At 38.8% G+C, this 17,206-nt stretch overlaps 1 protein-coding gene across 1 annotated transcript in view; it reads right to left on the bottom strand.

Moving 5' to 3' along the window:
• LOC117047878 (vitellogenin-1-like) overlaps window positions 1-17,206 on the bottom strand; it is a 35,657-nt gene that overhangs the window by 14,889 nt on the left and 3,562 nt on the right. The window contains exons 5-18 of the mRNA XM_033151106.1: window positions 15,454-15,615; window positions 14,520-14,680; window positions 13,348-13,495; window positions 13,046-13,206; window positions 12,781-12,946; window positions 11,191-11,316; window positions 9,734-9,943; window positions 8,373-8,590; window positions 8,172-8,269; window positions 5,508-5,632; window positions 4,748-4,819; window positions 3,449-3,635; window positions 2,481-2,574; window positions 2,155-2,340 (exon numbers count right to left, since the gene is read on the bottom strand). Coding sequence (XP_033006997.1) covers window positions 2,155-2,340; window positions 2,481-2,574; window positions 3,449-3,635; window positions 4,748-4,819; window positions 5,508-5,632; window positions 8,172-8,269; window positions 8,373-8,590; window positions 9,734-9,943; window positions 11,191-11,316; window positions 12,781-12,946; window positions 13,046-13,206; window positions 13,348-13,495; window positions 14,520-14,680; window positions 15,454-15,615 — 2,114 coding nt within the window. The remainder of the gene's footprint in view (window positions 1-2,154; window positions 2,341-2,480; window positions 2,575-3,448; window positions 3,636-4,747; window positions 4,820-5,507; window positions 5,633-8,171; window positions 8,270-8,372; window positions 8,591-9,733; window positions 9,944-11,190; window positions 11,317-12,780; window positions 12,947-13,045; window positions 13,207-13,347; window positions 13,496-14,519; window positions 14,681-15,453; window positions 15,616-17,206) is intronic.

The raw sequence follows: 17,206 nt of genomic DNA, 5'->3' as shown, positions 1-17,206 counted from the left end.
AGCATTTTAAACAAACTCTTATCTCTAAACTGCTGGTAGTCCAATCATATTTATGATGTAGGCATTACATTTCTAACTACATGGCTTCAAAATGCATTGAACACACACACACACACACATTCCATTGTTAGTATTTCATGGAAGCAACTGATATTGTCACCTGGGGGTTGTTTTGTGAACACGGATGGATGGAAGTGACCTGCCTGGCTGTGAGCTGAGAGGTGGTCGGTGTTCCCATGTTGAGAGTAATGGGCTTCACCCTCTGTGAGGGAAGCCTAAGAACATCTAATCTACTTTATTTGAAAGGCGAATTTGCATTCCTTTTATCTTTCTCTCTTTTCCTCTTGTCGATGCCTGCAGTGCTGAGGGTACTGCAGAGAACATGCAAGTTGTGCTTCACATGGAGCACTTCAGTCAAGTCAAAATAAATAAATGACACCTTATTACCCACAGGCTTTGTTTTCTGTTCAAGTTCTCTGTTTTGGATAAAGGGCATGACAGCTGCACCCCACACCAAGCTTAGCTAGAACCTTCAGGATTTTTTTTAAAAAAATTATTATTAAAAAAGGGACAAAAATATTCTCTCAGACAAGCTGAGGGGATGAAAGAAATTACAAATCAACTTGCATTTTAAGATGGCTCATCTGGGCAGAATAGATTAAAAGGAAGTGGCTTTCACTTGATTCACATTTAATATTTTAAACCGTCACCAAACTACGGTTTGCGTCTCCAGGCAGAGATAGATGTCATCACTCCCCCACCCTAATCTTTCTCTCAGTACTGTTATTTTTTTAAAAAACCCAATAGACTACATTTGCCACTGAACTTAATGATCAGTTCTTCCCCACTGAATATAAGAGAGAACCAGTAAATTTAGTGGCAACACAGGTTTCACATATTGTTTTCTGCAGAAATCAGCTGCCTGATCCAGCTTTAGCACTTTAATAAGAATGGGTGGAGGAAAGTTACAAGGAACTTCCTAAAGGTTCCAAACGGGTCCCTGGTGAGTACAGGGAGCCACAACAAATCATGAGACTGGGCAGAAGGCTCCTTACTCATAAGTATCTGGTCACTGTTCAATGACTGCAACATCAGCATATGAGGTTCTTGACTGAGAAGAGCAATCATAGATCAAACACCATGAGAACATCTTAAAGCCCATTTTTTAAAAAAGCAATGGCTACTCCCACCATCAGATCAGAGTGACCAAATGATGTGATACTAAACTTCCACTCATTCCCTATGTTAGGATACTGGCATCGCTTCTTAATTAACTACTGAGTAATCAAGGCTAAAGGGGCCAGTCTTCTAAATGATTCTCCCAGACTTAATGCATCCATACAATGCTATATTTTGGACAGTGCATTCTCTGGCAGCTTTCCAATATTTCTGCTTTAATCAGATTTAGGTTTTCCACAAGTTCTATATGCTCGTTCTTCCTCTTGATGTTATGTAGAAAACTGTAATTTTAAGTTTATTCATTTGTTGGTTCACCAAATAATGCAAAAATACATTGCCTGGTAAGGTTTTGAAATACTTTCTGTTTACACAGTTTAATGCCATTCGCTTTAACTTTACTAGTACTCAGATTTTCGTGGTTTTTAAATTAATTTTAAATGCCAAAGGCCATTATGAATTCTAATGGGAAGTTTGTCACCCAGATAAACAGACAACAGATACCGGTATTGATTTACCTCGCAACACCATTGTATTGACTGGAAAAGAAAGCCCCAGTATATTTACATGTTAGAGTAACAGTCAATAATGTCCTTATAGATGAGGGGGGAAATTGTATAGTATATAAACCTTACAATACGGTTTCAAAAATCCAATTATAGGATTATTCTGTGCAATCTAATTATCTATGAAAAAGCTTATGTCAAACATTTTAAACATATTTCATGATCTTCAAGCATTTAAAGCTGATTTTTAATTTAAAGCACTCTCTTTCAACTTTGTCAATCTCAACTTGACACCTCTATAAATTTGATTGGAGTGTTTAACTTTAAAATAAGTCCACTGCACTAGATAATACAAAATAATTAACTCCAGAGATCAAGTACTAATTATAAAATGTATTTCGGGAGAAGGGGGGGGAAGGGGTGTTTTACCAATTTTCGCTTTATATGAAGATGGCGGCTAATCTAGCCCTACCTGAAAGACATGAGTTCAGTTTCCTCTCTGCATGGTGGAAGTTCAAGTTTGAAGCTCCTTTCCTTAATGTTCATAGAGACATCAACGTTCACAGGGATATTGGTGACCATTTTGGCATTCTCTTGTATTATAGCCTGGAATTCAGGGACAACGATTCCCATCGTCACGAACATATCTTTGTCCATGCTAAAAATGAAAAACAAACAAACCAACCCATTATGGTGACGTTATGGCAACTATACGTTCAAGAGTTAACGAATACCGAGGGCACATTTGCACCACTTGAATTGCATCTTGTCATTTTATGTATCATTGATTCTATTTACCTGACAGACAATCTGGTTTTCAGTTTCATATCGATGTTAAGCAAGTCAGGCAAAAACAAATGTGATGTCGGCTCAGGACTCATGGATAACTGAACTGTTTAAAAGAAAGCAAATAAAACAAATGTATGCTATAAAATAATTATTATGCAAAATGTGATATATAAAAATGCAATTATTTTGTTACTACTTTGATATTATTTTGATAAAGGGATAAATTTGCCCTGAGCAATTTGTCTCACAGTTAATAATGGGGGGAACTGAAACCCTGGAATGCTTATTTAATCCCCACCCCAGCATCTTTTATCCTAAATATATTTGAAACTCAGTCATTTCCAACTAAATGTGATCAGGAACACAGTCTTAGGAATACCTCACGTTACATTTTTTGTCCTTATATATTTTTCCTGTACCACTTTAATGAGGTCCTACCATTCTCATGGTAAAACCTAAGACCAGGAGTCCTAGGGAGAAGAAGAAGAAGAACAGAAGAGTTTGGATTTCATATCCCGCTTTATCACTACCCTAAGGAGTCTCAAAGCGGCTAATGTTCTCCTTCCCCTTCTTCCCCCACAACAAACACTCTGTGAGGTGAGTGGGGCTGAGAGACTTCAAAGAAGTGTGACTAGCCCAAGGTCACCCAGCAGCTGCATGTGGAGGAGCAGAGATGCGAACCCGGTTCCCCAGATTACGAGTCTACCGCTGTTAACCACTACACCACACTGGGAGTCAGCTATACAGCTGCAAATGAAATGTTTTAAGTGTGTTGTAAAGTGCAATATACAAAAGTGACTCTAGATGGCGAAAGTGAGCTATAGCAAATTTAATGTATTTTTCAAAACGTATGTGTGTAGTTTTTTTTTTTAAAAAAGCATTTTCACAGTATTTTTTAAATAGGTGCACAGTATATATGTTTATACTACCCTAGTTAGTCACTGTGCTTGATAGATGATAAATTTCTATTGCCTTACCATTTCCATTGACTGATGTGTGAGTAAAATGAACCAAGCTTATTTGAAGTGGAAGTCCAGTGCATGTAGGCACAACACCGTAGATTTCTGCAGATACTAAATTGTTCTGCCACTGCAAATTTGGGTGATTTTTAAGGCCATCTACAGAATCTTTAATCCAGGGGAGAGGCATTTTGCCATGGAATGCCTGCAAAGAAAGTTTGTGCTGATTAAACAAAGAGAACAAGAATATCACGTGCTTCATGTCACTGTTCCTTTCATAGGAAAAAAGAGGTTGCCAGTGCAGTAGTAACCAATGCTGAAAAATTATAATTGCACCCAATCGAATCCTGAAAGCAATCATGCTCAAGAGCCTAAAGAAGAAGAAGAAAATACAATTTATATCTAAACAATATGCATGTCAAAAAAGGCACCTGCAATGCATCCTGGATGACTTCAGGAGTGAGCTCCACATGCACGATTTCTTGGCGTGCTAATTTGAGATATAGTCCTCCAAAAGTTGGGTCATGTCCTCCTTTTTTCTGCTCCAAGGGCTGTGTGATAAGAAGTAGAAACTTACTGAAATATTTATTGTTTTGTTTGTTTATTATTTTAAGAAATGATGGTGTATCCGTTTTTTGCAACACATGCGTTTGCAATGTTCAGGGTGTCTTAAAACTCAACAAAACAATGGGGAAATCTAATGGCAATTAAACAACCACCAACAACAGAATTAAATAGAAGGTGAAACCAAAATGATTGGGGGCAGGGGGAATCAGCTGCGAAAGAATCCTCATTCTGGCAGGTCAACTGTCTTCTTGAATGAAATAAATAGATAAGCTAGGCTGTGAAAAGGAATGAGAGAAGGGCCCCAACACACACCCTGAGTTAGGGAATTTCACCATCTAGGTGGAAATTCAACCAGGCCTTTGGCTGATTAACATCCTGCAGGCTTTAAAATGGGAGGGGGGATTACTGCTTTGTTTCTGTTTTAACTCTTTATTTGTGCTTTTATCTTCTATTTTTATAATGTGAACTGCCCTCAGATATTTCGATGAAGGGTGGTGTATAAATCCAATAAATGAATCAATAAATAGATCCAGAAAAGGCAAGCACATCCCAAGCATGTAGCACATCCCAACCAGCCATGCCTTGCTTGGTGATGGGTACCAATGGGACACAGAGAAGAGCCCCTCTATCAAATTTTATGGACTGGGCATGCTGGTACGGCAGGTATGCGCCCAAACAATTTTGGGCCTTAAACAGACATAGCATTTGTAGGAACAACGCATTACGAGGTTTATTATGCCGCCCACTTACCAAGTCATGGAGCCTTCCTTCTGTATATGCCCTTTGAAAGAGGTGAGCTAGTCCTTTACTCTTAATGCCAACCTGTGTTGAAAGGGGGTGTATGAAACAGTTAAAAGGGCTTTCTATGCTTTACATAAATCAGGGCAGTTTCAGAATATTTTAAATAATTAAGATCTATGTTTCAGTCACTTGCATTTAATACATTTATGAAGGCTGGTTGAGCATGAGTTAACTTAAACCATTATAGGCAAAAGTTGTAATTTGTTAATTAATTATTATTATTATTATTATTATTTATTTATTTATACCACACCCATCTGACTGGGTTTCCCCAGCCCCTCTGGGTGGCTCCTAACCGATTATTAAAAACACAACACAGCATTAAACATTAAAAACTTCCCTAAACAGGGCTGGCCTCAGATGTCTTTTAAAAGTAAAATAGTTGCATATTGCCTTGATATCTGATGGGAGGACGTTCCACAGGGCAGGCGTCACTACCAAGAAGGCCCTCTGCCTGGTTCCCTGTAACCTCACTTCTCGCAGTGAGGGAACCACCAGAAGGCCTTCGGAGCTGGACCTCAGTGTCCGGGCAGAACAATGGGGGTGGAGATACCATGCAAGGATGATCTGCCCCCTTCTAATCAGAGCTTAATGTATGGAATGCTCATGCTATAGAAACAAACCACACTCAAATGAATTTTGTAAGAAAATAAATTCAAGATCTAACAGTACAGGCCTAATGCAATTTATAATGGACAGCCTCTGTTACCTCTATGAGATCAGAGGAGACGCCAAGGATGTTTGCCCTGGTTTTGAACATGGTCAAAAATGGGAGGATATTTCCTTGTTCACCTATGGAGATAACCTCAGCTCTCAAACCAGCCATAAGTCGTTCTGAAAAGGGAGATAAAACAACAAGCAATAAGCCCGGTCAGTTCTTCAAACTGCATAATAATACAAATTTAATTCCCTAATTGTTTAATGTGAAAACAGCATCTTATGAAAAAGCGAAGAAACTCCATGTACAAGACCAGTTGCATAACAAAAAGAGGCTACTGTGTCTCAGTGGTTTGGGCTTGGCACTCTCTCTACATTTGACCAGTTCTTCTGGAAGGGGGAGAGAGAGCGAGACTTTATAGAACATGTTGGAGGAGAGAGTTACAGCTCCACCCAAGAGCACTTCCTTTGCATATGGAACGTCACCGATTCTCTGTTATTTTCAGTTTTTTTTTAATGTTGTTATCATGGCTGGGAAATATCCCCATCCCTGGTTTAAGTCAATAGGCAGATTCTAGATGTTTTGTGGAATCTTAGAATTGTAGATCGTAGAGTTGGAAGAGATCCCAAGGGTCATCTAGTTCCACCCCCTGCAATGTCCACACCTCATTGGCCAACAATATCTGGAGGAAGCTATGTTGCCTATGCCTCACCTAAAGAAACACAGAAAAGTGACTATTTTTGTAGTGTGAATAGACACACAAGAAAGATGTTATGACAGACATAGGGCTGTCAAAATGGTAGACCCATGCCTAGTGCTCTCCACCCTTCTCTTATAATGTCTACTGTGACTTTTTTGTGTGTGATTTATTTCCCTCCTCTATATGACTGCATGACATCAAGCAGGGAGTTTCAATATATCCCCTTCTCAGCAATGCTGACTTGAATGCAAAGGTGAAATGCAAGCCATTCTGCAAGCCATTCATACTTGTTCTATATGTAGGCTGTCACAAAACAGCACTGGGACGCGATGAAAGGGAAAGAATATATTTTATGTAGCATTTCACCCTCACTGGAGCTTACTTGATAATTAACTGTTACTGAACAAGGAGTGCCATTTGATTTGGCGTTTCAACATTTATTGCTAGACGTGTTAAGCTTCCTAAAAGTAATTTGGCGCAGCAATCTGTATCTTACCATCTGTCTTTAACAGGACACCATGCCACCTCTCTGAAACTGTTAGCAAAGGCGGCAAATGTCTTTTGGTTTCTTACCATTTTCAGTATGTTATATGTGACTGATGGGAGTTGTGGTCCAGTGGCATCTGGAGGGTACTACATTGGCTACTCCTGCTCTGGAGATACTTATAATAGAATAATAGTAATTTCTAAGAGATTTTTTCATGCTATGATATCAATTTAGCTAATATCCGAATATGGTTACCAACAGTTACCAGCAGTTTATGCCACTTTAAGCGCGCACACTATTGGATCTTTAAGTATTTGCAAGTTATTCTGCTTAAATTTATAGTGTGTGAAAAAAACTGAGCAAGGACTAAGGAGATAAATCTCATTCCTTTAACTTTAAAAATAGTATATGACAATAAAGATGCTTTGGAGGGAAGAAAATTTCATATACCTTGAAATTATTTTATCTCTTCAAGAGCTCCCTACATATATCTGTGAAGCATCAGATCTGTATATCCTAGTCATGTTCATGGTACTTATTTTTATTATGAAACTGATTTCATGGTCATGTAAAAGTCATGAGGCACAGCAGTAACCTAAGGCACTGTGCAAAAATCTAACTTTGCATTTTCTGAAATTTTCATGAAATATTTGTCATTAGCTTTTCAAGTGTACTAATAAGTTACACAACTATTGAACAAGCCTATATTATTTTTATTAAGTTATGTATTGAGTTTTGTTTGTTGTTGTTTAAAAATGTTTTCCCAGGGATATGCAGAAAATCTCTAGGATTTTCATGGTTCTTTAAGAATGGATCCACTTAAATCATATAATGTAAAACTTTAACTTTGCCTGAAAATAACATGACATTTGGCCTAGAATACACAAGATGTGTTATCTTATTCCCCCTCCAAACAACCAGTAAATGTATCATTGGTATTACATTATTAATAGAAGGATGAAGTAAAAAAAATTACAGTGGTACCTCGGCTTTCGAATATAATCCATTCTGAAATGTTTGAAAACTGAAAACTCAAAACTGAAAACTCAATATGGAAAACTCAATATAGATGTCGTGTTTCATGTTCGACTTCCGAGACGCGTTCAAAAACCGAAGCATTTACTTCTGGGTTTATAGTGTTCGGAAACTGAAACATTCGTCGATGGAGACGTTCGAAAACCGAGGTACCACTGTATAACATAGGTTTGTGGCATAAAAAGCAAATGTAACATCCCCCCTTCCTTAAAATATGAGTCAAAATGGTTCTAGGTTCTAGTTTAGAAACGAGAGAACATTTTGTTTTTGCAGACGTCACCTCCTGCCCTAGAATGCATACTTTCCTTCCCAGGTCTTTCCTTGTGCTTTCTGAGCTAGTCACATGACAAGACATGGCTGATTTCTTTCTGGTTCTTGAAGCAAACGGCTTTTATTCTTGAAAAGCAGGTTCATCTTTTAATTTTTTTAAAGCAATCACTATTATTCTGGGAGGAATTAATACTATCTGGGGGGGAAACCAAATGTCTCTTACCACTGTGAAGACCAAAGAAGTAAGCAATGTTGTGGCGATAGCTTGGCCTCTGAATCCTGATGCTCAGTACTTTCAGTGCCACTCTGCAGGCAGAAGCCCTGAATAAAGCAAATTAACCAACATTGTTCACATTTGCTACTGCTGTTTGTTGTGTGCCTGCTCCTTTTAAAAGGAAATCAATTTTTAAGAAATTATGCTTACATTTCTTGGCAGTCAGGAGCTCTGCAAGTGGACGCTTCACGTATAAGAGTTAACAGGAAATATTTCACTTCTGACATGGGTGTCTCTGATGCAAAATTAGCCATTGCCATCAATGAAGGGAGAGCTGGTAGGGATTCCATATAAACAATGGCAGCACATTTTCGAGTTAAGGGATCTATCTTGTTATCCATGATGATTGGAACAGTAAGTGCTTCCACCTGTGCAACATAGATTGAAAATATAAATTTTGCACTCTTATTTTTCTCCTTCTCACAATGACTTTGGCTCACAGCTCAAAAAGCTTGTACATGCTAAGTAGGCATTTTGATTTTTCTTCAGCCAGCCAGCTCTAGCTTCCACAGCATACAATAATCAAATTCAGTGGCTTGCAATATTATGTAAGGGACTTCTGTTAAAACAACATGGAACTTTTCAAAGCAGTTATCTGCAATGTAACTTTTCTGATTCCCGCTTTTCAGAACAACATGCCCAGCCAAGATTTAGGCCCTTCTCCTTCTCTGCGTTTTGAGAACAGACCTTCTAAAAGCCTGCTCCTAGAAATATCTGCCACTTGAGAAAATGCAAAGTAGTATTTTCTATTGGTGTGTTTTTGCTTGTACAGAAGAAAGACACATTTGGACTGGATAAAGCACCCATTGGTGATGTGAGTGACTTGTACATCATCTGCCCTCTCAACTGTTTAAAGCAATATATCACACACCACTCTCTCACCGTAAAAACAAAAACAAAAAAACATGAGTTTCAATTCTGTGCATAATGGTATACATATCTACACAGGCAGGGGCTGCATGAGTCCACCCCCCCCCCTTCTTGGACATTTATTCCCTACCTGTCCCCAATGCAACTGGTCTTTGGGAAAGAGAAGTGGCTGAATTGCAACTAATCACCAAACTTAAAACCATGGAGAAACCTGGTCTGAACAAAGACATTGGATTCTTATCTCATTATACATGACAAAGCTATCTTTAGCCATTTCACCCCTTGCCTTTCCCTGCAAGACTAATTGCAGCCGTTAAGAGTCGCCAACAGGTTTTCCACACCTATCAGCTGATCACCCATTCCCATCACCCTTCTGAGTAATACCCCTCCCCACTCCCTCACTATATTTAAGGGTCTGGTGACTTCCGTTTCAGTGTATCTGAAGAAGTGTGAATGCACACGAAAGCTCATATGAAGAACAAACTTAGTTGGTCTCTAAGATGCTACTGGAAATAATTTTTTTATTTTATTTTGTCTTCACCACGATCAGTTAGCATTAGAAAAAAAGACATTCCTAATAGCTCTATAATGTTGTTGAAGAAACCCCACAAGATTCCCACAAAAATGCCATGCTTTCTTACCCGTGCAGGATACTTCTCAACAAGGCCTCTTAGAGCCAACATGGCAGAGCAAGGATGCAGGCTGTCAGGAGAAGAAATTAGAGTTGCAAAGGTCTTCATGATGGGCTTCTCAATGATGACATGTCCCACATTTGCTAAGGCCTTCAGTACCAGGATTTGTCCATCTACATCGGATGTACGTTTTGCTCTAATTGCAAAATCATTCAAAGGCTGTTTTAGGAAAAAAAATGGTTGCAAAATTAGTTGCAAAATAGTTGTTTTTTTCATTTAAAAAAATGATTTGAATCTTGAATTGATATTGGGGACAGCTTTATGAACATCCTGTGATCTCAAGTTAGAAATGAGAAGGTTTGACAGGGGTTGTCCATCAGCACCGCCTATGGTGCAGGTCTCAATAAATTTGGCCAAGTACCATATGCATAGCCAGTGCAGGTCTTTCAGAATAGGAGGTCTTATGCACTGTCAATAGGGCACCCTCTTCAATAGTCTTTCTGAAGCATTCTGCATTAGCTGTAGGTTCTGGACCAACCTAAAGAAAGCACCTCGCAGAGTGCATTGCAGTAATTCAGTATGGATGTTTTGAACGCCTGGACTACCATATCAAAGCCATCCTAAAGCAGGAACAGCCATAAATATTGCACTAGCTCTATTGAAAAAGATGGATACAGGATCACCCCCCCCCACAAGCTCTTTCAGAGGAAGTACAACTCCATCCAGAACAAGCTGCACCTCCTTGACTAATCCAAAGATCAGGACATAATTATCCTTTGGATATTGCATTTCTCAAAACATTTCTTTACAAATTTTGGCTCAAAAAACTTAGAAAATAAAGTGCAGATTTTAGGTTGGAATACATACATTAAGATTAAATGCATATTTAAAAATGCATTACATATTTAAATATTATTTGTGTGGATATTTTTAAATCAAATAATAATGTGGAAACAGGATAGGACATAGAAATTAACGCACGCAGAATTGCCATGGACTAGAAATAGACTGACCTGCCCATGCCAAATCTTAGATAACCTGGAACAAATGACTAGATATGTGTTGCTATTGCTTTCAGTGAGAAGTGAATGATACTCAGTTTAAACATTTTCAAAGAATTTACAGTAATAATTACTTTATAGCAGTATCATATGATTATTTGAATGATTGATTAAACAAATAATATGTAAAGATTCAGAGAACTACTGAGACAAGTATACCATCGTAGTATAGTGCTAAGAATAATCCCCCCGCCTTTTTTATTATTTCAAATTGAAGACAGTAATCCTGAACTCACTGAAACCAGCAGCAAAAAATCTCATTGTTTTCAATGTGTTGCAATTTCTTCCAAAGGCTGTGCTCAACACATGCATCTTAACTTGTAGGCTGATAATTATAGGCCAACTTAAGCACCTTATATTGTTACTCTTTAAATGAAGAAATGTCATTGAAACATGGCACAATACCTTGATGTATTTGTCAGGGCAAGTTTCTGAGGAAGAACAGTATTTTTTAACAACAGTTCCATAGGCAAGGCAGGTGAAGCTGCGATACAAACTTCTTGGACCTTTGAGGACATCTGTCACAATTGCCTATTGAGAGAAAAGTTGGTCATTGAAGCACACAGAAAACAAATTATTCATCTCATTTTAACATATGCATCAATTAAATCAGGTCTGAATGCATTTCAGACTAAAGGAGAGAAAATAGCCCAAAGCGTAACAATTGCTAGGAGTGTATAAAGCGATTGATAGTGTTCCAAGAGTTTCAAATGTATATCATCTCAGTAATTTTTACAACTGTTTTTCCAAGTAAGAAGGCATTATTCCTCCCATACTATAAATGTGTGGCTGATACATAATGGGCTTGCCAAGGGAGAGGTAATGACTCATCACAGCAGAGGTAAAATTTGAACTAGGGAACTCCAGCTCACTTTCTTAGCCCATAAGAGCACTAGCCTTACAACAATTTCTCAGCCTCGACTAAATGGGTTGTCTCCAACTAAGTCAAACTCAGAGCAGAACCATTAAATGCACTTCAGTTCATCACGATGAACTTGTCCAGTGATTTCAGTGGATCTATCTGGGTATGACGATAACACCCAATAAAATTTATTTAAGTACAAATAATATCCTTGATGCCCACAGCATTTCAGAGACCTGAGTTAAGAGGAACCCATTAAGAGGAACTGAGTTAAGAGGAACCCATGGGCCTCCAGAGCTATCAATCATCTGCACTGCAACAATAATAGCCATAGCCATAGGATCCTGGCCTGCTTGCCAAAGGAATTGCCATTTTAAAAGGACCATACATAACTGGTATGCATATAGGTTAGATTTTATTTTCCTCACACTCTCTGACACACACCTTTGTATATCGACCTAGCCTGTATTTCCTCCGCTGTGAATTTAAAGTTAAATATTAATAGGGTTTTTTTGGTCCGGCAGATGTGTGGCTACACAGCTCTGTTACCTGATATTGAGGGATAGCCAATGAAATCATATTTAGAATAGACCCACTGAACTCCGTGTGGACCAAAATTACTTCTGTCTGACTTCAGTGGGTCTACTTTGTGTATCAGTAGCTTTGGATATCACTTATTATTCAGGATTTGCTCAGGTTTAAGTGGCTTGTGGCACTTGGGGTGAGTATGGATGTCTGGTATGTTTCAGCATTTTAATAAAAACTGTTGCCCCCGTGGGAATTCTCTGCTCTTGGGACTTGGCCAGAGCTGCTCAAAGGCATGGAAAACAAGAACTTAGATCAAGAAGAGCCAACATGGTGCTCTCCATATGTTGATGGAATCCAACTCCTATAAGTCCCAGCCAGCATGGCTGGTGTTCAGGGATGGTGGGAGTTGCAGTCCGGCAACATCTGGAGGACACAATGATGGAACAATGCTAGTTTGAAGTCTTCAGGATGCCTAGGTTGTGGGAACTGTCAAATTTTAAAGTCGTATGCACTTATTCTTGCAACCCCCCCCCCAAAAAAAAAGATCAATTCAGGGAAAGCCAACATCAGCAAACATAAAACCCATACTGCATGATGTATTTTACCATAGCTGTTTCTAGGATTTCTGGAGATGGAGTGCAGGTATGAAAGAAGGTAACAAATGCCATTGTCGCTTCAATCCTGCTGATTTCTCTCTGATCAAACCTATGTTTCAAGAATCTAAGTGCATCTGGAGTACCAGCAGCAGCAGCTAGTTGCACGATGAGGTGTCTACAAGAAAAGAAGCAGCAATCAAGTCTGAGCTCTGATCACTTTAATTTAGATCTTATTCAATTATGCTTTTCAAGATAACTTCCTCTGTTATCTTACCTGAGTGCTGGCTCATTGGCATGTTTTCTAAAGAGCACATCTAAATATTTTGTATCATTCATCTCACGCACAAGTTCGATAGCCTGCAGGAATTTAATTGCACCATCTCTTGGAAACTTTGCATTTGGGTGTCCTGCCAAATACTGCAATCTTTCCTCAATCTGTTGGATAGATTTAAGAGAAAGAGAGAGAGAGAGAGAGAGAGAGAGAGAGAGAGAATTGTCAGGTATTGTTTAATGCCTCAGGCAAAGAACACTGGTACATTGCAAAGTTCCATTTGCATTACTAATTTTAAAACTTACCTCTCTCTCTACGTTGTTGCTCTTTATTAATGGAATAGGAAGAGGAGGAAGTTCATAATTAAACTTGTAGGAAAGTGAGCCCCATCTCTTCAAGTCAGAAGGGACATGTGGCAAGTGGCCATGCATATTGATGAATACCATTTTAAGCCTAGTGTGGAAAGATACAGAAAGCTGTTTTTGTCTCTTGGCTTTGCAAATAATAATAATAATAATAATAATAATAATAATAATAATAATAATAATATTTTGTTTTGCAGCAGAAAAAACAGGACTAAACTAGCAAATACAGTATGTAAATTTAAAATGATTCTTTACTTGAAGGTGGATCTGACCTTCGGGTTATGAAGATTTGCTGAATCTAAAGACATAATGGGTAATACCCAATCTTAGTCAAATTGGCTATCTGTTGACTTCTACAAACTTTTGCTGCTTAAGCCCATTCATTTCAATGGGTGTACTGTTCTTTTAAAGATACCCTTGTTTATTTATTAATATGAAACACAGTCCTAGAAAAGTGAAGCAGGCATATCAAGTACAAGAGAACTACCCCTCCTCTCCAAAAAAAGACATTCAGGAGAAAATCAGTGCAGTGGCCCCAATCCAGATTAGGATCTTGTTCTGGATTGGGGCACCAGGGCTCCTTTTTCTCCAAAATAAAGCCAGGCAAGCTAAGCACATGTTTAAACATGGGACTGCTATCACATGTACTTTGGCCTGAAGAGATTTTTCCCCGCTACTGTGATTTTCCAGGATTCTCCTATTCACTGGGCTTCCACACTTTAAATCACTGTATACCTTTTTAAAATCAAATTATATTTGTTATGGTTCTTATATGTGTGCATATGTTTCAGATTTATAGCTAACCATGACACTCCGGGGAAATCCATGGGTTTATGAAATGAAATGCTGGCAAATACGGCACAGTAGATATTGAGACTACTCTTATTGAGTTTGACTAGGTAATTTGGGATGATGAATTTAGGGTTGCTTTTAAAAAATTTTTTATTAGGAAACCAACAAAATGGTCGAGCTTTTTGTTTAGGGAACCTAACCCAAAAATAGTGAAAACCCCAAAACCAGGTCAGGAATTTTCCTGACATCTGACAAACCCAATGAATTGATAAATTGAAAAGCATTTGTAAAAAGGGAGCAGTTATATAAAGGTGCGGTACCTGGCCTCCATGATGCCTGTTGTTCCGCTAAGCTCATTGAATGGTGCAAACTCACGGATTTCCACACCTTCGACCTGCATAATCGTTCTCTCGTTGTCTCCCTTTTGTGCATCCCTAAATCTGTACTTGAATGTAGCTGAGCCTTGGAAAGGTTTGACTTTCTGTATGATAACAGGGAATGGCAAGTCATATATTAGAATTTCTAACGTAATCATAGCAAGTCCAGAAATCATCACACATAAGGTTGCACCCAATGTTTGGTCCATTCAGAGCAGACACATGGAAAGTAATGGGCACAGGGCTAATTTATGCCCATTCATTTCAATTGGTCCAATCTGAAGAGAACTTGTTTGGATATAACCAGTGTGCTCAAAGGATATGTATTGCCAACACCTCTCTTTTTTTTGGTTAATAAGTGTGACACTTATAGTAACAACTTCACGGTGAGTACCGGCACATATTTTCTAGAAAAAAGCACCGGATACAACCCAATCAATATCATTGGGCGTGGCTATTTTACATTAGCAATCTCTACAGATGTGTTTGGCAGCTAGCAGACCACACAATCTATCCAGGCACCTGATGCCCAATAGATCTCTATTGGATTGCTCGGTCAAGTGATTTGGTGGGGAGGAGAGAGAGAGAGAAGGAGAAAGAAAAGAACAAATGGATTGTCCTATCAGAAAATGATATTGTTTCTGAGCTGCCCCCCCTTCTCCCTCTGCTCTCCACCCCACCAGCCATTTAGAAGAAAAAAAGGTGGAGAGGGAAAAAAATGGTGCAAAGTAAATTATTTGTAACATGGCCATCTGGGTCTAGAACCCAGCAAGGGGGGGGGGTGTCATTGACAAGGGTCCTTGTGGATCTTCTTGCAAATGTGAACAGGACCACAGATGATATAGTTATATACACACAACCACCATACTGTACTAACCTGTTGACAGGCTTCACATGAAGTAACATGTGACGCACCAAAGATCTTGAAAGCAGCATTGTCGCAGTCGTTTAAGTCCATGGACTTGGTCATGAAGATCTCATCGGCTTTTACAGCATTCTGAACGAGGTATGTTGTGTTGCACCTCCCCCAAATACTATTCTGTAAAATGAATAAATAAATCAGATTGGCAGGTTCATTGGGAGAATATTGGTCTTCTTGTGAAATTGCCTTAAATAACCTTACTCTAACTCCTTTAATGAACCTCTCAGTTTTTCTTATACTCTTTCCCCCCTTCCCCTTACACACATTTCTCGTCAAAAATTCCAACACAGGTTTCTACTGAAAGATCACTGGCAAACCCCGACGGACTTCAGTGAAGCCATGGCTTGTCCCACTGGGAAGTTCTTTATTCAGTTCCAATTAGGGCTTATTGTATATGAAGGATAATTTGAAAATTTTAATAAAAAATGTGGTGAAATAATTTGATCCGTCAGAATGAAACCTCAAAAGCAAGAGATTTCAGAGTCGGGGCTGGCTCTTTGCCCCTAAAAATCCCATTACACCTAATCTACAACTCACACAATCTTCTGTTAGAAGCCTTAGAAGCAGATGTGCCATAAAAGCAGCAATAATTAAGCACCACTGAAGAACTGAGGAACCTTAACTCTCTTTTCTTACATTAGCAGGTTTCACTCAGATCTATAACATCACGACATGATTTTGTATTCATCAGAAGTGCAATATCAGTATATGCACATAGTACTGTTTTTCAAAGTGTTTCAAGTCTGGAGTGCCTTCCATATGCCTTATGCTTGGCCATTAGCTAATGAGCAAATTTGCACCCTGCGAATCAGATCAGTCTCACAAACTAGGAACCCAACATTAAATGGGGGAAGAGCTTGCACTGGAAGAACATGCCGGCACTTCATGCAGTTCAAAATGTGTGACATTTGGCCCTTGAAGTATTTCCCACCCTTTCCCCTTCCCCAAACAAGCTTCTTGTGGGTGAGTATCCATAAGTATTGGCCACACAGAACACCTTGGCAAACTGTGATCACAGTCATTTAAAGCATTGGACCTGATCATTAAAATCTCATTGCCTCCTCCTCCTCCTCGAACTGTTTATCAAGTGATATACCGGTAAATGATAATAAGCTACTTAATGCTGATATCATGCAACAAAATAAACTCTAAACTGTTCAGCTAACCCTGGTATCACCTGGTTTGTTTGCATTAAGTTGAAAGGATTTAACTGGAAGGAATTCAAAATTGGCAACCAAAATAACAAAGGACCTGGATCAAACCACTCTGAGAAAAAGGCTACAACATTTGGGGCTTTTTAGTTAAGAAAAGGGCAAGTAATTGGGGGGGCAATGAAAGAGATGTATACAATTATGCATTGACACGGAAAGAGAGAATTTGTTCTCCCACTTTCATAATTGAGAATCTGAGGCAAAGCTGAATGATAGGAGAGTCAGGAGAAACAAAAGGAATAACTCCCCCTGCCCCCCCCCCACAGTACATAGGGTCAGGTAACAGATCTCACATGCCATTGCCTGATGCCTACTTAGGGCAATGGAAAGTGTGGAGGAAAAATAGGATGGCTATAAAACTAGGCACAATGTGATACAGGGACAGAATATTGGTCGACGTCTCCAAACCAATTTCCTAAATTAAATATTACTGTATTAAAGTATTTGTTTTCTAAATTAAAGCAACCCTATTCTAAATTTCATACCAAAAAATAATT

Source organism: Lacerta agilis, chromosome 6 (genome assembly GCF_009819535.1).
Source record: "Lacerta agilis isolate rLacAgi1 chromosome 6, rLacAgi1.pri, whole genome shotgun sequence".
Classification (NCBI taxonomy): Eukaryota; Metazoa; Chordata; class Lepidosauria; order Squamata; family Lacertidae; genus Lacerta; species Lacerta agilis.
This window is presented reverse-complemented; position numbering and strand designations above follow the sequence as displayed.